At 34.5% G+C, this 24,313-nt stretch overlaps 2 protein-coding genes across 6 annotated transcripts; one reads left to right on the forward strand and one right to left on the reverse strand.

Annotated features, from left to right (window-relative positions):
- Positions 1-1,518: 1,518 nt before the first annotated feature.
- Positions 1,519-9,032, forward strand: LOC112516473 (probable beta-1,3-galactosyltransferase 14). Of its 2 annotated transcripts, XM_025123537.1 has the most exons (8): positions 1,519-1,973; positions 2,647-2,799; positions 2,879-2,961; positions 3,419-3,518; positions 4,586-4,699; positions 4,861-5,003; positions 7,366-7,463; positions 9,013-9,032. In XM_025123537.1, the coding sequence occupies exons 1-7, from the start codon at positions 1,600-1,602 to the stop codon at positions 7,452-7,454; spliced, it is 1,056 nt and encodes a 351-aa protein (XP_024979305.1). In that variant the 5' UTR covers positions 1,519-1,599; the 3' UTR covers positions 7,455-7,463; positions 9,013-9,032. The 2 variants fall into 2 exon arrangements, with proteins under 2 accessions (XP_024979305.1, XP_024979304.1); XM_025123536.1 differs by lacking the exon at positions 9,013-9,032 and having other exon boundaries at positions 7,366-7,773.
- On the reverse strand, positions 8,722-15,958 carry LOC112516472 (uncharacterized protein At2g24330-like). 4 transcript variants are annotated; one of them, XM_025123532.1, is made up of 7 exons: positions 15,922-15,958; positions 15,725-15,809; positions 15,367-15,619; positions 13,719-13,863; positions 12,798-12,907; positions 10,384-10,807; positions 8,722-9,306 (listed from the first exon to the last, which is right to left on the reverse strand). In XM_025123532.1, the coding sequence occupies exons 3-7, from the start codon at positions 15,607-15,609 to the stop codon at positions 8,996-8,998; spliced, it is 1,233 nt and encodes a 410-aa protein (XP_024979300.1). In that variant the 5' UTR covers positions 15,610-15,619; positions 15,725-15,809; positions 15,922-15,958; the 3' UTR covers positions 8,722-8,995. The 4 variants fall into 4 exon arrangements, with proteins under 4 accessions (XP_024979300.1, XP_024979303.1, XP_024979299.1 ...); XM_025123535.1 differs by lacking the exon at positions 15,922-15,958 and having other exon boundaries at positions 15,367-15,614; positions 15,725-15,899; XM_025123531.1 differs by lacking the exon at positions 15,922-15,958 and having other exon boundaries at positions 15,725-15,899.
- Positions 15,959-24,313: the final 8,355 nt, after the last annotated feature.

Below are 24,313 nucleotides of genomic sequence, written 5' to 3' on the forward strand. Positions count from 1 at the left end.
CTTTTGTTGCTTATAATGACGGTTTACTAAGGATCTCCGATTAAATCGAAACCATTTAACCCGGACCTCGTTTAGTTTAGATGGGTTATTCGGCTTTGATTTTGTTTTGATACCTCTGGGTTTGCTCGTGAGTCGTGATCACCTGACTTCTGGATCCACCATTGATTCTAACCCTAACTCGAGATGAGATATACTGAATTTTGGATTCCGACATACTTTACCTACGTTCCTTGTACGTTTATCCAACAACCTTTTTCCTTTCAAAATCCTTCTTCTTTTGTTGGACCAAACGAGTGTTGGTTGGATTAAACGACCTTTTTATTTCTTAAAATTTATTTTGGTAACCCAATCTTTGATTACGTTGGTTTCGTTAAAAAAAAATTAGCCGTAAAATAAATTTGGCGTATCTGGTTTTGAATAAATAGTTAGATGGCGTTTGGTTAACAGATTCTAAAGAAATCTCATGGAATTGAAATGTTGAATTTCTTTGACCATATTTCATTCACTTGTTTGGTTTGTTCGTTTTACTGGAAGAAATCTTTAAATTCCATTAAATTCTATAAATGAGGAACAAATAACTAAAAAACAATTTTTAAAAACTAGTAACGGAAATAGTTATAAACAACATATCACGTATATGAAAATCATAATTTAGGGGCTGTTCGGCAATTGTTGAATGGTTTGGTGCAGAATGGTTAAGAAGCTCTGATGATATAGTGCAAAATGAAATATAATTGTTTGGTAATTGTGTACAATGAAATTAGGGCTCTTAATGGTTAAAGGAGAGCCACGATACAAAATTATTTAGAGAGTTTTAGAACCATTAAGAGATAAAAAAAAATTTGTCAAACAAGATTCATCTCCTAACGATTCAGAGATTGCCTCTTAATGAAACTATTAAGAGGTAAACAAATAACCTCTTATTGTTATTCAGAAATTCCATGCAAAATTCTTACCAAATGATCATTTTCATTAAGCACCGAGTCATACAGAGTCTTTTAATCATTCTGACCCCTTAATCATTTTTAACAAAATAATTCAGGTTTTGCCAAACAACCCTTGCTCAAAAACTTTATAAAACATTTTAAAAATGTGTTTTTAAGATGGGGAAATTGCATGAAAAAAGTATCGTATTTTAGTTTGATTCTTATTTTGAATAATGTATTTTTAAAACTTCTATTTTGATACCTAAGATGTAAAATTTTAAACATTTAAATACTGGATAACTAATTGAAGACTAATTTTAGATTAAAAAAAGACTAATTTGATATTAGAAAAAATTCATATCTTTAACCATGTCAACAAATAATACTGAGTCAAATATCACATTACTCACTATATCAACATGATAACCGATTAATAATTTAATTTTATTTAAATATTTAAAACTTTACATATTAGATATCGTAATGAAATATGTTACCGTGCAATTTACGTTTTTAAGATAAAAATAATAAAAATATATCTACATCATTCATTAAGTACAACATCCATTGATTGAACTTGATGTCTCCAAAGACTTCGGTAACTACAAGTCAGCTTGAAATGGAAACCAAACTTCATCACTAACAAATCTCCTCATAAACCCTAGATCTTCCAATGCCGATGCCTTCATCTAGAAAGTTCTTCCAAGCTCGTCCTCAATCTAACTTGGTTCGTAGATCAATCCTGCTAACACTTTGTTTCGTGATCGGAATCGCCAGTTTGATATTGTTCGGTATTGTTGTTTCAAGAGGACAAATCGGAGGAGGAAACAAATGTAAGTACATTAAACCTCTATCGGTGTCTGTGGTTTGGGATAAAAGTGGTGCTTCTACCGGAGGAAATGAAAGGGGAGGGTTAGTGTCTGATGGAGATCAGAAGAGACATAAGGTGATGGGATTTGTTGGAATTCAGACCGGTTTTGGATCGGTTGGTCGACGGCAATCGTTGCGGAAGACTTGGATGCCTTCCGATCACCAAGGCCTTCAACGGTGCGTTGTTCTAACTTTGTTTATGCTCGTAGATGCAGTAGGAATGTGAATTCGGTATGTTTGTTCTGTGTTTTTATTTTTATTTTTTGGATCCTCGATGAATCTGTAAGAGCTTATAATTGATTCTTATTTAGCCGTTATAAACAAGCAGATCGGATCAGGAATTAAACATGAAATATGTGTTTGATTATGAGCTATATTTGTTGTCATTAACTAATTTCTGATTAGGGCAGGAAACAACTACAGGTTTTATATAGAAAATTGAGCTTAACTCTCCGAGTCCAACTTGAGTGAGTTTGAGTTTAAATTCGGGTACAAATATGAGCTCCAAACATGGATAAGAATTTACAAAACCTCACTTTGAATTCTTATCAAGCTTTTCGGGCCATAAGTGTTTGTTAAAGAGTAAGTACTTTTCGATTTACTTTTTTGAGCTAAACTATGACAGATGTTTTCAACAATTCAAGCTCTCGAATCGAAGCTTGATTTATTGAGCATGGTTTCACTAGACATTTTTGAGCTATTCAAGCTCTGAAATTGAGCTTGAATATTTCTCGAGCTGTGCACGACTCGTAGTGCTACTGAATCAAGTTTGAGCTCAGCCTAAGATTGTCTTGAGGTTGGCTCAGCTGGTTTGCAGCCCTATTTCTGAACACGAGTTTACCATATGCAGGTTGGAAGATGCCACTGGCTTAGTCTTCAGGTTCATCATTGGCAAAACTGGTGACGCTTCAAAAATGGCGGCGCTTAGGAAAGAGGCGGAGGAATATGACGACTTCTTGATGTTGGATATCGTAGAAGAGTACAGTAAGCTCCCATACAAAACGTTAGTGCTGATGGCCGAAGTAAATCAGCAAATTGTGCTCACTGCCTCATATTCTAACTAATTTCTGTGTCTATTACAGGTTAGCCTTCTTCAAAGCTGCGTATGCACTTTACGATTCTGAGTTTTATGTTAAAGCTGATGATGACATATATTTGCGACCAGGTGATTAAGCTGTCCGTTTGTTGGGTGCTCAGGCATTTAACTTACGAATGATTGGCTTCTTGGACCTTCATACTTGGGTTGTTCACTGCAAACAACCATTGTTCTTGTGAGAATGTGAAGTAAAACCACTATCAAGTATATGGTGTTTGCCTCCTCAATGAATCTCCTTCCAAATCATACAAAGAGAACAGTTGATTTTGCAAAAACGGAACATGAAGCACAAATTTTGAAAATGCAAAAAGAACATTATAGTTTGATGAAAATCGTTCGTGTAGTTTTTACTTTTTCGCAAAAAAGATGGATGGTTTGTTTGCAATGGAAGAATAAAGTATTAGGGTAAAAAAGTGAATCACCCTTTAACTTGTTGTCACATAAGATAGTGTCTCGATTGCTTGTTCTTTGACTTTTTTCTGAGATTGTTCCACGTTTCACACTTTCTTGTTTCATTTGATTCTAGATCGTCTCTCACTGCTCCTGGCTAAAGAGCGTTCTCACTCGCAGACTTATCTTGGATGCATGAAGAAAGGTCCTGTGTTCACTGACCCAAAACTCAAATGGTTAGTCTTCCAGAAACTTCCCATGTGTGTATCATGATACTGGCTTTAGGCTGTTATATGACCCACATGGAGATCTTTATTCGGCAGGATTCTGCGACTAGAGATGCACAAAAAAGCCCAAGTGCGAAGCCTGGCCCGAAAAGTGCCGTCTGTAAAAGTCCGATTGGGCCCTTTCCAACGCCAAAGCTTGGGCTTTTTCTGCTAACTAAAAATGGGCTTGGAAGGCCAGGGCCTTGTGCATCTCTAAGCGAGTATGTTCTTGGCTTTGATTCTTTTCCTCTTCTGGGATTTTGTTTCCCTAGATGCTTGTGCATAGCTCATCCCTGACATGTAAATTGTAAGATATGTTTTTCATTCCATGGCAAAGATGAATTTACATTTAAAAGATGATAATCTCTATGGTGCATTATACTCAGGAAAACCTACCTTCATATTATCAAATAATTGAAATTGGATCTGTAGTAACTAGAAATGCACAATTCTGTACATCTCTATATCCTTACTGCTGTAGTCATCCACCATAACTAGAAAATCCCTTTGATCTTTAGTCTCATGGGTTTTGAATGCATTTTCTAAAACGTAAATAGTATATGACAAGCTGATGCTTAAGGATTTACTTGTAGATTGCTTCAGTAGGAGAAAGATAGAGTGGTATGATGAACACTCTTAGATGATAATTCACTCTTTTGGAGTGTTGGGGTTTCAAAATCTTATGTTCTTTTATTAGAGCTTCTGCTATGATTTTTTTCCATAACTGTGGGTGTCCGGGTGTAAGATCCCACATCAGTTGGGGAGGGGAACTAAGGTACCGGATACCTCCTCTAACATACACATTTTAAAACCGTGAGTCCAATGTGGACAAAGCGGACAATATCTGGCACGGTTGGCCTGGGATGTTACACCGGGCCAACTTGTACGCACCTTGACCAATCCAATAGGGTCCTAAAGATAACGATGCAAATACTCGGTGGTCGTGAGGAGACTCGAACTAGCTACCTATAGAAGAGATTCCCAAAAGGCCTAGCCTTTATTTACCAGTTCTTGACTAAGCGTATTAATATATGCAGGTATGAACCTCTAGGATACATGCTTGGGCAAGAGTACTTTCTCCATGCTTATGGTCCAATATATGCTCTTTCGGCAGACGTTGTTGCAAGCTTGGTTGCATTAAGAAACGACAGGCAAGTGACCTTCCATTTTGGCATTTGTATCACATTTTCAGTCTATCACTCTTCATTCTTGGAGATTAAAAAATGCCATGCTACTTGTGCTGAAACCGATCTTTGTACTACAAAAATTTAGATTAGTTGTTACTAATATCATGAAGTCAATTATCTCCCAGTTTCCGGATGTTCAGCAACGAGGATGTTACTATCGGTGCATGGATGCTTGCAATGAATGTCAACCATGAGGATAACCGTCAACTTTGCCAACCAGAATGTACTGCTACATCGGTTGCTGTGTGGGATATCCCCAAGTGTTCAGGTTAGTTATCCTTGATGTGTTCATGTGTAATAAAACCTGCTATTCTGACCCCTAGGGCATAGTAGAGTTGGTTCTGGGAGGATATATGTAGGGGTGTAAATGATACGAGACAGTTTGAAGTTACTCGAGATCGACTCGGTTAAAACTCGGTCAATGCTCGACTCGAATAGGCTCTCGAGATCGAGCTCGACTCGTCATATTAACGAGTCAAGTCAACTACCCAATACTCGACTTGAAAAGCTCGTGAGATACTTGATTTTTTTAATATATAATTAGTTTTAAAATATAATCAGTTTTATAATATAATTTGTAAAATAAAATATAATTAAAATGTCTTATATTGTAAGATATTTGAACAAAATTGTGCATTTTTTTACTATAAAAACTAATCAATTATTTTATTACTAAAATCATAATTAAAAAAGACAAAAAAAAAACTATAGAAGTGTTGGTGAAATTGTCTCACATTGGATGAGAAATAGTAAAGGAATGGTGAAGAGGTTTTATAAAAAGAGAGGGAGGTGAATGCGCTTTGTAACTTTGTCTTTTTGAAGATGAAGTTTGAGGTGCATTCCTTTGGTTTTATAAAATTTAAGAGAACACCTTTAAGTTCTATAATTTTTAAGAGAATACCCTAAAATTTCATAAATTTCAATGGGTGAGAATGGTTCAATTTTGATTCGAGTTAGAACTCGAGCTTGGTTCGAGTTGGAGTTCGAGCTTGGTTCGAGTTGGAGTTCGAGCTTGGCTCAAGCTTCAAACAAGTTCGAGCTCGAGTTTAAAAAATTGCAATCGAGTTTGAGTCGAGTTTAGTTTTTAACTACTCGGGAGTTTTTGAGTCGGGTTTGAGCTTGAGAAATTACTATCAAGTTCAAGTCGAGTATATCGATACTCGAGCTCGACTTGCATCATTTACACCCCTAGATATATTTTACAGATGGGTTAGAATTTCACAGAGATACTCCTCTTGTCGGATAATTGAATTGAATAGCAAAAGACAGAATGTAAAATACAAGGGGTGAGCGGGCTTTCGAGATGCCAGGCATTTTCTTAGGCTTTAACCCACAAAATAACCAAAAAATCAGATATCCCTCCTTAAGCTTTCCCCTTTCTCAAGGGCCTCTTTGTTAGCAGCTTAATGGGATTCACAGCTTATTCGATCAGCTATATAGGATTGTCTGCTAGTGGCTTATTCAGTAAATTTCTAGGGAGGAGCTTTATGCAGAAAGCCAAGTTTTTTTCACACATGTCCCTCCCAATTAAAAAACATGCTCATTCCATCTATGATAAAACCCTCCCAAATAAAAAACTTTTCCAATCTATACAGACAGCGTAATGTACACATACATCTTTATCCAACTTGATGGAAAACCAACCAAACAGCCCCTTATACTCCCTTCACATAAGCTAAACAGAATATCCCGCCCAAACTAACCCTTCCCCCCTTACTACCTCTGGAACCTTCTAGAATGACCCTATGCTACTCACACCTCGTTTGTACAGCTAATATAAGGGGTATAATGGTATACTTGCACAAACTGTCGAGGGTTCAAGTCTAACAACCGCAGTGTGTGAATCACAATTCCTTCGAGGATTGGACTCTTTGTGGGCATTGGGCTCTTAAGCCAGCCAGCCAGCCACCTGCCATACTTTTGGGGACGGGCTGTATGAGCCAGCTAGGGGGTTGCCAGTTATAGAAATAGAACCCCTTTGCACAAGCCTGCTATTCTGCAATAAATATTTTATCTTTTTTTAGTGTATGCAAATACTCAAGCATCTCCAACAAATTATCCGATATTTCTCTAAAATGGAGAATCAAAATTCAAAATCTCCAAAAGAATAACAATCAATTACATTAGCTTCTCCATTATGGAGATTACAACATTAATTATATTATTAAAATATTCCATTATATTTAATAAAATATTATTTCTCTCCTCTGAAAATTTAATTTCGAGGTTCTTTTTTTTGAAGTATATAATATTTATATACGGCAAATAGAACAAATAAACTCACACACTCTCCTTCCCTTTGGTGAGGTTTGAACTCTTGACCCCCTAAAAGACCAAAGACTCACATACCGCTAGGCCAAAGGCCCTTTGGTTTCAAGGTTCTTATGGGTGGGAATATAAATAAAAAATTATTTCTCATTGTAATAATTTTTGGGGAGTTCTCCGAAATTGGAGAATTTCACACCGACACACAATTTCCTACTTTCTCCGTTTGAGTATCTGTTTAGTCCAAAATTCCTACCGTTTGTGAGATTTGAACCTTCGACTTCCAAGGAGGTTAAAATCCACCAGTAACCCGAATACATATAAGGACAATGACCCTCTTTTGGTATGAATATTTGATCTTGCAGGGCTATGTAACCCCGAAAAGAAGATGTTGGAACTTCATCGAATAGAAAGCTGTGCAAACAGCCCAACTTTGCCATCTGATGAGGACTAGTACTACCAGGTGCATTATAATTAGTCTTCTCAAGTATACCCTTTGCTTATTTACTACCACTTAGATCAAATTTTATGTGTTTGTATCTCATTCTTTCATTATACACCAACCCGATGCCACGAAAGTTTTGAAGTGACGCAGATTCGTATGTAAAAAAAACCAAAGTCGTAGAGGTCAGAAAATCTCTCTTTCTGGGAGCGTTACACGGCTGTTGTACTTCCACTGGATATCTTGTTAACATTAAGATGAGTAGCGTCTATTGTATTCACACGATGCTTCTTCGTTTTTAACATCCAGGTTACTCTTTTTATTGTGCTAACATCGTATGGGCTTATTGTACGGAAAAAAAAAACTTCAGAATGTAACAAAGTTTGGTTTAGTTCCTCTTAGGGGCCGTTTACCATTCTTACCGGCAAGCGTTTACCAGATGTAACTTACCTGACCGGCTAAGTGAGAGAGAAGTCTCTTATCCGGTAAGCGCTTACCAAGTATAAGACTTTGTCCAATCCATTTGGAAGGATGGGAATGTTAACCGATAAGGTAAGCGTAAGTGAGGGAGAAGCCTCTTACCCGCTAAGCGCGTACAAGATGTAACTTACCTTCCGGCTAAGTGAGAGAGAAGCCTCTTACCTGGTAAGCGCTTACCAAGTATAAGACTCTTGCCAAAAATCCATTTGGAAGGACGAGAATGTTACCTCATAAGGTAAGTGTAAGTGAGGAAGAAGCCTCTTACCCGGTAAGCGATTACCGAGTAAAAGACTCTTACCAACAACCAATCTTGAAGGACGAGAATTTACCCGATAAGGCAAGTGTAAGTGAGGGAGAAGCCTCTTACCCGGTAAGCGCTTACCGAGTAAGACTTTTACCAACAATCCATTTTGAAGGATGAGGATGTTACCCGCTAAAGTAAGCGGGGTTGGTGACTTTTGGCAGTAAGCGCTTGGTAAATGACCCCGAAGAATTATTTTTCCTCAATTGATGTAATAAAGCTTCAAATATTCTTACCCAATTTGACCAGTAACCTGTTGATATTGTAATAGTTGACGATGTTAAAAGTGGGTTACAGAAAAATGGACAATAAAATGTAACAAGATGAACATGCTACCGGTCAAAATTGGTAAAAGAAATAGGAAAATTTGAAAAGAAAGGCCATCCTCGTCTCTGTTACATAAAGTAAGGGTCTGTTTGTTAGTAACTTAATGAGCTTAATGGGACATAACTTATTCAATCAATTACACATGACTAGCTTAATAATATAGAAAATGACTTATTTCAGTAAGCTTTTAGGGGAGCATTCTTTCCATTATGAAACAACCTTCTCAATCTATATAGACAGATTAATCCACACGTGCAACTTTATCCATACAGAACTTGATGGAAAACCAATCAATAGCCCTAGATCATGAAAATGGAAGAAAGTACTAAAACAAATCCCACCATGAACATGTACACAAAAAGCTGGGGAAAAGCAATCGTAAATCTTTCGCAATTATATAGAAGAGCTTGTTAACGGTCAGCAGGATCTTTGGGCACCAATTTTTTTAGCTTTCTTTCACAGCTACGGCCTCAGGAGGAGTACTGCTCGCAGATACATTCTCAGTCGTTGACTCGCTACTTTGTTTTCTCAAGTTAGCATCGGCCATTGAAGATCTGGTATCACGGGTATTGGTTTCTGATAAGTTTTCATCAGAGTTTTTTGGTTTATTCGAGCCGTGGCGGTGTGACGTTGAAGATCTTGTATCCGGGGTGTTGGTACCTGAAGAATTTTCGTCGGATTTCCTTGGTCTATTCAGGGAATGGCAGTGTGGACAATAGTAACTGATGAAAGGGTAGTCCTCCTTCCTTGCAAGACCTGCAAATAACACATTTTATTTGAGTTATTTTTTATAGGTTTCATTTATATCACCTCTTATTGTGCTTACCAGGATAAGTGGGCTGATTAAAAAACACTTATGGGGTGTCACGTACCTTACCGGGTAAGCATGATAAGGACCGAGAATCTTACCAAGTAATCCATTTTGATGGTTGAGAATGTTATCCGATAAGGCATATAAGGGCGGTGACTATTGTCGATAACCACTTACCTGATAGGCATTTGGTAAACAGCCCCTAAGAAGGGACCAACCCACTCTGACCCGTAAATATGCTAGATTGAGATACTGACGGTAAGGATGGGGTTGCTTTTTGACTCGGTTAGTGGTTCGACCAAACACTTGGTGAACAACTAGTTTTAGTCGGTGCTTGTTCATTCACTTGGTAAACAATTATTTCAATCAATGCATCCCCAAACTGAACCTCTTACGGAGACCGCACTCTTAATTGGTTAGTGCTTATTTAGACACTTACCTCTTACCCATACCACTCTTAGGGGCTGTTTGGCAGTTGTTGAATGGTGGTGCAGAATGATTAAGAGGTTCTCATGATATAGTGCAAAATGAAATATAATTGTTTGATAATTGTCTACAATAAAATTAGGACGCTTAATGGTTAGACCCATTATGCAAAATTATTCAGAGGGTTTTAGAACATTAGAAGGTAAGACTTTTTTTTTTTTTTTGGCCAAACAAGATTCAGTTGTTAACGATTCAAAGGTTGGCTCTTAATGGAACTATTAAGAGGTAAACAAACAACCTCTTAGAGGCCATTTACTAAACATTTACCGGGTAAAGCGTTTACCGATATCACTTACCTTACCGATTGAACATGGAAAGGACCAAGAATCTTACCCGGTAAGTAAGGGAAATGATTCTATCTGGTAAGTGCTTACCGGGTTTAAGATGCTTACCAACAATTCATTTTAATGGTCGAGAATGTTACACAATAAGGTAAGTGAGAGTGATATCTCATGCTGGTAAGCGCTTACCGGATAAACGACCCTTTAGTAAAACTAGAAAAATTATTTATATATTATGGATCAAAATCTACTCACCATTGTGCGAATGGCAATTGCCGCAAATAAGTGCATACGATTGTGATGGATCGTCTCCCACGAGCAATGCAGCAAGTCGAGCAACCCAACCTCCATCGTGGGAATTTATAGCCATAGGATTGTGATGCTCAACAACCAGCTCACTCGGTAGAGAAATCTCAGAAACCTCACTTCCGGCATACGAAGCTGTTTCTTTATCCGAGTGGTCTACTAATTTACCGCCAGGGGATCTAGCTTCGGGTGGGTTCCGTCTCCGGAGACCAGTAGATTGTGCGAAGTCGACGTCGCTGCTCTTCCCTGCACCCTGTTGATTAGGTTGTGGCTCATCTCCTCCTACAGACACTTGCAGGCCTGAATCTGCACCCAATTTGGATGCAAGGACAGATGCAGCAGCTGCCTTTGCTGCTGGATCTGGGTCATATTTCTGAAACCAAAGGTTCTTAAAATAGCACAAATGCACAATATATTCATAGTAAAGGTACAAAAGACAAAAAATATGTATCTATCTTCGATAGCTATGTTAAAATGAAGAAAAGAATGATTGTAGCAAAATATTTTTGCTCCGTCAGCTTTGTCATTTTGTATATTAAACTTAGAGAAATCTCTAAGGGGGTGTTTGGAGATTGTTTATTTGAAATAACTTATATTTTTATACAAAAGTGTTTATCAACTTATTATAAGTTAGACTGGTTTAACTTCTTCAAAAACTCTTTATTACTGGTTTGGCACCGGTATAAGCTTTTTATCCAAACACTCAAAAGTGCTTATTACCGATGTCACACTGAAATAAGTCAATAAGTTGTTTTTATAAACAATCCCAAACAACCCCTAAATATAAAAAAATTATTATTTTAATACTTTCCTACTAATAAAAAATAAGTTATGTCTAACTTTAACAGCTACTCTATTTTAGCAATTATATAATTAATTATATTATTAAAAATATTAAATACATTTAATAAAATATTATTTCTCTTTCTTAAACATTTTTTCATGATTACTTATTATTAGTGAAAAAGTATTAGAATAATAATTTCTCTATTTAATTAGAGATTCCTCTAAGTTTAAATTTTTTTTACAATTTCCTCTTTTCTTTATTTTAAAATACAAAATAAGGTGGAGAATGTACCGGTAAAATCACTTTCTTTAGAGTTTTAGAGATTTCTTTAAATTTTAAAGATTTTTAGATTCTTTTTCTACTTTTGTTTTCTATTTTTCTATACAATACAACATTAATGTTGGAGCACAAAACTCTTCGAAATCATCAAAATTTCTATTATAGCATAATTGTTGAAGATACTCTAGTAATTTGAGAGAATGATATAATGATAAAAAAAAAGAGTTCTTTCATCTCAAAATCTGAATGATATTCATATTCATTATTTAACTTTTTTCGGATATATATGTTTTGAATTTGACCAATTGAAATATAGGCAAACAATGTTTTTGATTATTTATTCGCTCGAGTTTTTTTGTGTGCCTATTTCTGTATCTTTTCAAGATTCAAGGCCTAACCACTTTGTCTGTAAAATGTGAATGAAGTCGTGACGCAAAAGTTTTTCGCCTTCGCTTATCTTGTTTTTTGAGGTCAGTTCTTATATGATGCTAACAAAGGTCTCATCTTCACGGTTATTATTTTTGAGGCACTCGGAAATTATTAAAGCACAGACTTTTCATTCCCCAACATTATCATTTCATAACGAGTTTTTTGTCCCTATGGTATGTTGAAAGTTGATATTTTTGTCTTCGGTATTTTTGAAATTACAATTTTTAGCACTATGGTTTACATATTGTTGTTGTTTTCATCCCTATGGTTTACAATTTATTAAAAGGTAGGAGTCAGATTCATGGACAAGAACAATAAATTGCAAACACAGGAACTAATATACCTACAATTCTGAAATATAGGTGTTGGAGATCCTCTTAGAACAGGAGTGTAGCAAAAGAATACACGACTAGGGTTGTAAACGGTTCAAGCTTTTAACGAGCTACTCGAACTTATTAATTCTCGAGCTCGAGTTGATCTCGAACACAAAGTAGAACTCGTTTAACTTAATGAGTCGAGCTTCATGTGACACTCATATTCGACTCGGCTCGTCTGAATACTCAAGTAAAATTTCTCGAGCAGAGCCGAGCCATTCGAGCATACACTTTTTCGAGCCATACATGCTCATAGATTCATTAATCATTCAATAAAAAATATCAAACTCAAGCCGATAAACGAGTTAATCGATCATGAGTTTGAACCCATAAATGAGCATCGAGCTCAATAACTCAAAATATTCGAGCTTGAGCCCTATTTTGAAAAAGTTAATCGAGCTCGAGTCAAGGTCATGCCTGGCATTAGTTTTTCAAGCCCAACTCGATCGATTCTACTCGTTCACGACAATAATAAAGGTTAAAGTGAGTGGTACCTGAATGAGTTGTTGGGTGTTGTAATAATTAGTTCTCTCTTTAAGTTCATCAATCTTTTCCTGTCTTTCAGCCCGAAGCTTCTCTAAAGCTCTCTGATCCCTTCGATCGCCTATAAAGACACCATACGAGGGAAGTCATTAAATTGGTTGTTTTGCACTACGACTATGAGTCAACTTCAATAAGCTAAATTGATTTAGACCAACAAATGAAAAACAGGATATAGTTATGGGAATGAAACCAGTTTTGATCTAGATAGATTTAGCAGCTTCAAGTGGTTTTGGGAAGTATTCATCATAGGGTCAAAGAGTTTTGGAATTTGATAAAAAAATTTAGGAGTCGTTTACCAAACGCTTACCCTGGTAATTGTTTACTGGCAAAACTCAATACTATCACTTACTATGTAAGATTTTAGTAGTATCGTATGTAACAATTTACCCGGTAAATGCTAACCGTGATAAGAGTTGTCGCCCTCACTTACTGGGTAAGACTCTCGGTCATTGCCTTTGCTCTTACCGGGTAAGATCTTTGGTTTTTGTATATTCATCTGGTAAGATAACGTGACTTGGTAAGCGCTTACCTGGTTTCGCTTTTGGTAAACGGTCCCTTAACCCACTAGTTTCTTATCTCTAAATATAGTATGTAGGGAACGGATCAAACGAGAAAAAGATTTATTATAGTCAATCACATATGATATTGTAGTTCATTACATCTTAAAGCATCTCCAACAAATTCTGTAAAATTTCTTCAAAATAGAAAATGGAACTTTAAAATCTCTAAAGTAAATAAGAGATGTGGCTGACATTTGGTGCGATCTAGGTCGCATCACAGATCAATATCATATGTGATGAGAATATTCTCACGTTTTTGTAAAATAAAAGGGTGTTATCATCCGGTGCATGTAACCTTAAAAGGGAACTTACACATTCCTGTGAAGGTTATAAGTCCAGAGTAGAAAGCCCGTGATAGAACAGGCAAAAGAAACATAGGCAAAACTCGCAAGCCCCTCACTCTCCAATCCATGTTAGCTGTTCTTGTTGTCATTATGGCATATCCGATTGCAGCAACCTAAAACCAAACAACGGATTTGTGATGTTTTCATCAAATAGAAGGTATTACTTCTACTACTGCTACTACTTATCGTTTGGATTATGTTAGAAATTCTGCGTTATAGTATTGCAATGAATCAGATGAATCAAATTGTATTTTGGATCGTGTGAAATCACTTTCCAAATGTAATAATTGGACTCTATGAAAAGACTCAGGCTACACGATGTTTACTTTGGGATAATCCAAAAATGCACTAGACAAAAACACACATATCATTTGTTGTTTGTGTGAAAAAATGGAATAAAAAACTCATCTTAAAAGGTAGACGGTTATTGGGTGGTTATGAGAGGTTATAATGCAGTTAGAAGCATCACCATTAGTAAGTGTCACTCGCCGATCAGCATCACTGAAGGCACTCGCTCATCAGTGCTACTGAAACTCACTTATCGTCTATCAATGACACTGAACCCTCAAACGCTAAGCATATAAACCTGAAATCAATTGTGGCGCTGCCCTTAGACCCCGCAAGGGGTGCGGCCCCCTTGAACACCGTCATATAGCAACATCCGGTGATTCCAGGTTCAAGTTAGCTTACACAAGTGTGCATTTCGCACCTCCTAACCCATTTATAGCTTAACCAGAACCCCTACCATTCTCTTGTAGATCACAACTACACCAAATTCCGGATGACACTACAATGACAATCACCAACTGGTTACTAACCTAGTTATTTGAATCATAATTTGAAGTTATTTTGTTCACATGAAAAGTACACAGGTTTACATTCAAAAAGATTGGAAAGATAACACTTCCTATATTATGTTCTCCAGTTGCTGGTTGGAGGTTGTAATCATGAATCACAGCACCACATGCCAGAGTAGTTGGAACGAATTAGGTTCAACGGTGACAATACAAGAGGTTGTCTTCGATATTAAGAGACACCAAATCATAAGCAACTTGCTTTCTTGTCTAATTCAGAAAATATGATTGCAAAAGATTCAATTATCAACCACTTGGGTTGTGGAGCACAGATTAAGGCTATGGGAATGTAGTGGAAATCACATCTTTCCCGCATTCCATCAAGGCACTGGCAAAGCCCGTCCATAGAGGTTCACTTACGATGACTCTGACCATTTGTGGTCAATAAGTCGGGGTCATATGCTGCCCGGAAACCCCCGGTTACAAAAAAAGAAAGCTTCAGTTATCACAATGCAACCAGAAAGAACATGAAACCAATCAAATACCAACATAATTCATCGTAGACATGTAAGAGGAGATTAGGTTCGAGTTTTACAGACTGCATATGCATACAGGAAGCAGCAGTGATGCTACTCCGCTTTCAGGAGCACATGAAGGTGCAATATCTAAATAAGCTTTAATCATCTAGGTCTACCTGCAAGTGATTCATCGTTCAAATACCAAAAAGCTTAATTAATTCTGCAATGGAGATAACTCTTTGCGAGTGCTGATCAAGCAGAATATAAGATATTATCGAAGATTCGAGATACAATGGAAGATTACCTCGAAAATTACGGAAAATACGATTAAATCCCTTGCCATTCTCCTCCGTCTCGAGGCTCTTTTCTTAATGCGAGCAAGAAGAGAAGCCTCTGCTTTAGATATATATTGCAATCTTTGCTCAATATCATCACCGTGTAACCAAATCCAATTCCAAATTCGAGAAAAAATACTCTTCTTCTCCTTTTTCGGCGTATAACCGTTCTTCTTTTCAACTAGTTCCTTTACATCGTTCTCCTCCGCCATTTATCCTACACTGATTAATCATCTATTTCACGTACGCCAGAACCGATCATCATCACAGAAGAAACAGCTCGTTTGTTCAAATTCGAAAACCCTAGGTGAAATCGAGAGCGCGTACCTGATGTCATGCGTGTCGAGGAATTTTGATTGTTCCAGAAACAATGACGAAGTGGATCGACGAATTTAGTTGGAAGCGAAGAAACCTAAGAAGCATGGAAGAGTGAGTATCCATGGAGATTGAATCGACTCCATGATCGATGGGGCGAAGGAATCCGTTACAGAAGTTGGAGAAGGAAACATGGATCACAGGCTTACCTGGAAAGGAATTTTGGCCATTCATAAATCCATGTATAACCAGTGTTTGTAAAACTGTTTCTTTTGTTAAAAAATAAATTGCATGAAAAAAAGCTTTTAATATCTAAATTTTACTTGTATAGTAATTAAACTCGCCCAAATCTAGTTAAATATATCTCGATTTTAATATTTTATTTTATTTTTTTGTCTCTATCAATATTATAATACGAATTTATCTGGTTTTGAGCAAACAATAATGTTATTCTTAATAAAATATAAATTTGAAGATAGATAGTGATCTGGGCTGTTTCCCTCTCGACGATTGAACGACCTTGACCCTAGTTATTTTGCGGTTAACCTGAGTGAAGATTCAAATACTTGTCCTACATTCATATCATAAAAATAGATATAATTTCTCATTTTTTTTGTGTAATTTCTTTAATTCAATTTTTTTTAGAATTTAATTTAGGTTTAATGACGAAGTAATTTATTTTTGATTTAATAATATAATTTTTATAAATATAATAACTAAGTATTTTATTATAACTCAATAATTATTCTAATTATATTTTAGATTTTATATTTAAAATAAGAATTTTATCATGTATTTGAATATAATTTACCTACAGTTAGTTACACGAATTCAAACATAAAGCTTAATAGGTTGTACTTACGCACAATTTAATTGTAATCTTGAACTTTAAGTAATATGCATCAAAGCAATACTTCATGTATAAAAGATGATTTTTAATAGTTTTGTCAAATGTTTTATAATATAGTATAAGTAATAGGCATCAACAAGCATTATTTCACATATAAAAGATGGTTTTTATGAGTTTTTGTCAAATATTTTATAATATAGTATAGATTTTAAGTTCTTATAAGTAAATAATGTTGATTCTTAGAAAATTATAACAACTGTAGTATTTTGCAGTGCGGTTCATACGGTTTGTATCTATCGTACTTTATGTTTATAATCTAATAATTATAAGTTCAAAAATACATTATAAATTGACAATAAAGTGACTACTTTCCAAAAAAAATAAAGAGTTTCAATACATTCAATTCCTAAATACATATTGCATAATTAGAAATAGTTTAAGAGGCCGTTTACTAAACGCTTACCTGGTAAGTACTTACCGGGTAATTTTTCTCAACGGATGAACATGGCAAGGGTCAAGAATCTTACCCGGTAAAAGCGATGATAAGGATGGAGAGTCGTCACCCTCACTTATGGAGAGTCTTACCCGGTAAGTGAGGGTGACGACTCTTACCCGGGTAAGCGCTTACCAGGTAAATTGTTGTATAGGATATGTTTTGATGTACTACAATCTTACCCAATAAAATAAATTATAGTGTTGATTCTTATAATTAATCACTTATCGGGTAAGCATTTAGGTAAACGGCCCATAAAAAGTAAAAATAAAAATAAACCTCAAACTAAATTGGAGGTTTGAGTTGTGACTTGACCAACTAATTTGTTAATACGGTCAATTGTCATATTAGATCAAACTCAAAATCCAAAACACAGTGTCCAAAAATATTACATAAAATAATAAATTATTATTATTATTATTATATATATATATATATGTGTGTGTGTGTGTTATATACAAAATAAAAAAAAATGTACAAAATGTACGGTGCGGTGCAGTTTGATAACTCAAAACCGAAAATCGGACTGCATAGTGCGAGGTTTGGTAAAAATGCAAACCGCATATCTAGACAAGATTTGTAACATTTTAAACATTTTGGTCCATGTGGTTTGTTTAAAATAACAGTTTTCGTCTATGCAGTTTTGAAATTATAAGATGGTCATCGTGATTTGTAAAAACATCTAGATTTGGTCTCTTTCTCTAACAGTCGTCAAAAAATTCCGTCAAGTGAACAATATTTTTGTTCTTTTAACTATTTTTTGTCTTTTACCCAATGAAAAACCACAGGGACCAAAATCGTATAATTAATTTTGTCTTTAACCATTCAGTACCTTAATTTCGTTGTAAACAATTACCAAACAATTATATTACATTTTACACTGTATTATCAGAGCCTCTTAATTTATGACCATTTTAATTATTCTACATCAAACCATTCAATAACTGTCAAACAATCTCTTAATCTACTTTCTGCATCAAATAATTTTTTTCTATTAAATTGATTTTTTTTTGCATTAGTAAAAAACAATTTTTATCGTGGTAATTTGGATTTTTTTTAGAAATGTTCAATTTGATATCTGAATTAAAAAAAATTAGATTTGAAATGAAAAATAGATTTTATTGCATTAATTTTTGGAAAAAAAAAAGAATTTTAGTTATTTTTCTATAATTATTTTGCAAGTTGGTTCCCAAAATAGGAATGAAGTGCAAGTTAGTTTCCCAAAATGACGATTTTGAAAGTTAATTCCCCAAAATAAGAATTAGGTGAAAGTTGGTTCTATTTTGATACAATTTTCCCAATCATTCAACAACTATCAAACAATCTCTTAATATACTTTCGGTAAGAATATGGAAGATAGACCATGGTTAGAGATGGAGTCGTTTTGTAGGTATATGTAGATGATGTAAGCATGATGCATGGATGCATGGATGTATGGATGTATGCATGATGCATGAAGACGATAGGAGGCTGACATTGAAGCAGAAACCCTGTCGTCAGGTTATCCAAACTCAAAATCAGACGTATACATCTTCTCTTCCATCATCCATGGATAATGTTTATCTGACATACGAGGTGTATACGGTTTGGGTCGGACCTCCACATGTAATGGAATCATTAAGAGGTAAACTTTTTTTTGCGAAACAAAATTCACCTCTTAACGATTCAGAAATTACATCTTAATAAAACTATTAAGAGGTAAACAAACAACCCTTAAGTTTTGAATTTTTCTGAAAGAAGCTTCAAGGTATTATATATTGACCTTACATGAATGATGAACATTTATTTATTGGATCTTTAAAAAAAAAATGGATAAATGAATCTTAGGGGCTGTTTGGCAACTGCTGAATGGTTTGGTGCAGAATGATTAAGTGGTCAGAATGATTAAGAGGCTCTCATGCTATAGTGCAAAATGAAATATAATTATTTGGTAATTGTGTACAATGAAATTAGGGCTCTTAATGGTTAAGGGAGATCCATGATACAAAATCATTCAGAAGGTTTTAGAACCATTAAGAGGCAGACCTTTTTTTGTCAAACAAGATTCAGCTCTTCACGATTCAAAGACTGCCTCTTTATGGAACTACTAAAAGGTAAACAAACAACCCCTTACTTAAAAATAATGACTGATAATAACGTTTCAAAAACAGAAAACTGTGGTTGATGGTTTTGGGTTGCTGACAATGATTAGAAGGGACGTTGGATGCATTTGGTGAGGTAATGGTTACTGTTTTTTGTCGTTTTTCAGTTTGGTTGTTAAACTTTTATCAAGTTTGTTTATTAACCAAACATTTATTCCTCAAGCTGTCGACTGTGTCAGTCGGATGACAAAAAGAGAGTGTTTCCTGCACTGAAAAAAGGCAGTTAACCATCTTTCTCGATATCCTCTCCCGATAGACTCGATGCTCTTCATTTTGATGCTCAGTGGGAATAAAGATGTTCGAGATCAATCTCCGGGAGAGGAGAAAAGAAGAAGGGATAAGATATTCGGTCATGCAATACTTATTGAATTCAATCCTTCAATCCAACCTTCGGACATAAGTCAGTTTCTTATTCGAACGAGTTGAAGCTAAGGGGTTGTTTGACAATTGCTGAATGGTTTGGTGCAGAATGATTAAGTGGTCAGAATGATTAGGAGGCTATCATTATATAGTGCAAAATGAAATATAATTGTTTGGTAATTGTGTACAATGAAATCAGGGCTCTTTTAAGGGAGATCCATGATACAAAATCATTCAGAAGGTTTTAGAACCATTAAGAGACAGACTTTTTTTTTTGTCAAACAAGATTCACCTCTTAACGATTCAAAGGTTATCTCTTAATGGAACTATTAAGAGGTAAACAAACAACCATAAGCCCCAACGGAAAAGTATATTGAGGGTGGAAAGAAATGAATTCAGAAAAAACAAAGTGATCCAAGTTCTTTTTCTCAGAGATTTTTCCTGTTAAAGAAAAGCTGGAAATCAAGGGAAACTCCATTTTGTGCTCGATCTCGCCACTCTTCAAATAACTACGCTGATTGGTCTTTCTTTTATTCCCTTGGCTATGAATCACCAAGAAAAAGGCTAAAGTACTCATGCTACCGCACAATACACTGTTCCCACACTAGTCACATATAGTTACAGAACATGGTACATGGTCAATGCAACGGTGAGCAAGTGACTCGGCCCGACCAAAGTCGTGTGAATTACATATGCTTTTACACAATTTTAGTATATAATTAAATGTGATTTATCTGTTCTCGTGTTCACTTATTTGATCACTGTTCACGCAAAATTAGCATTTTCTTCAAACAATTATCATTAAGAATGCTTGAAAGGGAAGCTTAATGATGATACTATTTTGCTGACTCATCTTATATTTTACTTTATAAACACATTATATATTTTTTAAAAGAAATATTATATCCATACTTTTGTGTTGTAAATGAATTGTTTCATTTATAAAAAAACACTAAAATGTTATCATAATGTATTTTCTTAAATATTTTTTAAAGAATTATGAACTGTTTATCAAACGGTTTACTGGAAAAGAACTTATGGTAAGATTCGTCATCCTTATTTACGTTACAGGTAACATTCACGACCAACAAAATTAGATTGTTGGTAAGCGTTTATTACCTGTTAAACATTTACTGGATAAGAGTCGTCATTCTGACTTATCAGGTAAGACTATCGATCATCATCTTGTCTCTTACTGGGTAAGATTTTCGATCTTTGTTATGCTCATACGCTGAGGTCCTGTTTGGTTTGAAGAAATGGAATGGATTTGGGCTAATTTGCATTTCAAATTCATTCTAATCATATGTTTGATTTGTTGGATTGTCCGGATTTGAAATCCTAGAAATTAATTGAAATTCTTTTTTTAATAAACCTGGATATCAAACCCGCTATGTGAGCCGACTAATCCCAGGTCGACCACTTGCTTTGCAGATAGCCCGGAGTCACCACTTTTGAACATCCGTAGCCACAAGGGGATTTTTATTCCTCCTTGGATTTGAACATGGGACCTCCAGGTACTTTTAATTGAAATTATTCAAACATAAGATTTTGAAATCCTTAGGGAGTGCTCGGGATTTCACGGGATTTCATATGATTGTATGCAATAAGCTTTTAAAAAATATTAAAAATATATTTTTTTGTAATAACTGATTAATGAAAATGTAATTCGATTATTTTTATAATTATTCACATTTTTTTCAATAAATTATTTATAAATAATAAAATCCAACCCTACAAACCAAATACGCCAATGATTTTAAATTCATTCCAATTCAAATCTCTCCATGAAATCCAAATCTCCCAAAAACAATCTTGCAAACCAAACGAACCCTAAGAAAATTGACCTGATAAACACTTATCCAATAAGTGTTTGATAAACGGTAATAAAAATGAAAATAATTTTTCATATTATTTTATATAATTTTTTTAAGTGTGATTTTTTAGGTACTTTGAGGAAAGTATTTAGCCCATAAAAATATATTTGAATTTTTTATATTATATCTGTTAGAAAAAAAAATGGATTTGACTTTAATCCTGCAGATGTTCGCCTCTAAAATTATACAGATTTGGACATGAACGATTAAACATGTTAAATTGTTTGAATCTTTTTATACCTGGGTTCGAGATTAAAATTACACAAACTGTATTTTTATACGTAACATACATTTCATTGTAGATTTCATGAAACCGTTTGATTGCGCGACTTGGCTAACTTTCCTTGCCTCCAAAGAATAACATACACCATATATATACATACTCTTTGTTTAAGAGCATCTCTAACAATTATGCTAAAAAGAGAGATTTTAAAACTTTATGAATTTAACCACAAGGGTGGTGCCTGATTGGTTTGAGCTTGGCTCTAGAGGTCAAAAGTACCAAGAGGTCCCAGGTTCAAATCCAAAGGAGAAATAAAAATCCCGTTGTGGTCATGGATGTTCAAATGTGATGACTTCGGGCTATCTGCAAAGCATGTGATTGCCCTGAGATTAGTCGGCTCGCATAGCGGGTTAGATATCCATGTTGATCAAAAAAAAACTTTATGAATTTTTTTTCTCTAACAGTTACGCAAAAATTGGATGAGGGTTGGGCCATCAAGGTTTGCTGTTGTCCATGTGGGGGTTTGGTCTTAACTAGGTGGTGAGACCCCACGTGTACCTTGGGTCGTAGCACCTAGGGTCGTAGCACCTAGGGTCGTAGGTTGTCGTTGGCCCCCGACTATTCATGGTTCGGGTCTTCAGGCTGTTTGGTTTAGCCAGCAATACAAGTCTAAATGATTGGACTCCATTTAATAGGGTTAGATAAGGATTTTCTTGCTTCAATTGATTCTTCAAAATGAAGAAGGTAAATTAGTGAGAAGGTAAAATGCTCGTATATTGAGAACTCCCTAAAAATGATTACTCATGAGTGAGAAAATGGTATCTTATTATTCCTAATAATAAAAGTCATTAAAATTAAATGTATTGAATATTTTAACAATATAACTGATGTTATGATCTGTAAAATAAGAAATATACTGAAGTAGACTGTAATTTTTTTTTACAGATTTTAAATTTTGACTCTTTATTTTGAAGAATATGTTAAAGATGATGTTATTTTAAACTGATAGAAGTAATTTAAGTAAACTACGATTTTTGTCCCTGTGGTTAGTGAAAGATTATGATTTTCGTCCTTGTGGTTTTGAAATTTCCATTTCTGTCTATGTGGTTTGTAATTTGTTGTTGTTTTTGTTCTCATTGTTTGTAATTTGTTGTTGTTTTTGTTCTCATTGTTTGTAATTTGTTGTTGTTTTCGTCCTTAAGACTAAATTTATTAAAAATCCTCCATTTAACTCGGGGGTATTTTAGTATTTTTGATTTTTTTTGTTTATTAAATATTTTTTTTGGGTTAATGACTTACGAGTTATGAGACCAAACAATTGTATGTCATATTAATAAAATTATATATATCTTTTTGGTAAGAATAATTTAAAAGTAGTTAAATGTTTAGTCCTATAGAAGATATAATCATTTGATCTTTTAAAGACAAAGAGCTTGTTTGTTTATTTCTTAATAGTTCCATTAAGATGTAGCATCTGAATCGTTAAGAGGTGAATCTTGTTTGACAAAAAAAAAACATGTCTTTTAATGGTTGTAAAACTCTCTGAATGTTTTTGTATCATGAGCCTCATTTAACCATTCAGCACCCTAGTTTCATTGTAAACAATAACCAAACAATTATATTTAATTTTGCACGATATTATTAGAGTCTCTTAATCATTCAGACCACTTAACCATTTTGTACCTAACCTTTCAACAATTATCAAACAACTCCAAAAACAGTAATAAATTACAAACCATATAAATGAAAATCACAGTATTTCTCAAATCATAGAGACGAAAACCGTAATTTACTCAAAGTAATTTAATAGGAAGGAGAAAAAACCATCCAATGAAATATGGTTGGTGGGTTCACGGACTTGGAGATTAGGACCCAATCCTAGGATTCCAATTCATAAATCAATCACCACATTTCTCGTGACAAAACACAATCTTGTTAAATACGTTTTACCAATATTATTAATTATTAATTTAAATATTATCTATATTATATTATAAAGTATTTGATAAAAACTCTTAAAAATTATTTTTATGCATGAAGTACTGTTTATTGATGCATATTATTTAAAATTCAAGATTACAAGTAAATTGTGCAAAAGTACAACTTACTAAAGCTCTATGTTTGAACTTGTATAACTAACTACAGATAAATATAATCAAATGCATAATAAATATATTATTTTAAATATAAAATATCTAAAATATAATTAGGATAATCATTGATATCTAACAGAATATTCAATTATTATATTTATAAAAAAATTATATTATTAAATTTAAATTACTTTAAATTAAATTATAACAAAAATTATGAATTAAAGAAATTACACAAAACAATAACTTTTAAATAGTTAATTTAATATTAATATTCATGTATTTTTTTTAAAAAGTTTTATTGTATTTTAAAATTTATATTTTATTCAAAATAAAATTATTATCGTTTTCTCAAAACCACATAAAACCGTATTATATCGACATGGATAAATAATAAAACGAGACATTGAGATCGAGATATATCTCAATGCATTGCACGAGTACCCTTCTAGTTTTTTATAATATTTGAGCAAAAGTTGATTACGACAGTCCCAACCAGTCTCGTGTAAAACCCGCATCAATACGTGAATGCATTTTTTTACTCACTCAACGACTGAGGCTAGTGGA

The sequence above is a fragment of the Cynara cardunculus genome (assembly GCF_001531365.2).
Source record: "Cynara cardunculus var. scolymus isolate 2C chromosome LG 8, CcrdV1, whole genome shotgun sequence".
Lineage (NCBI taxonomy): Eukaryota > Viridiplantae > Streptophyta > Magnoliopsida > Asterales > Asteraceae > Cynara > Cynara cardunculus.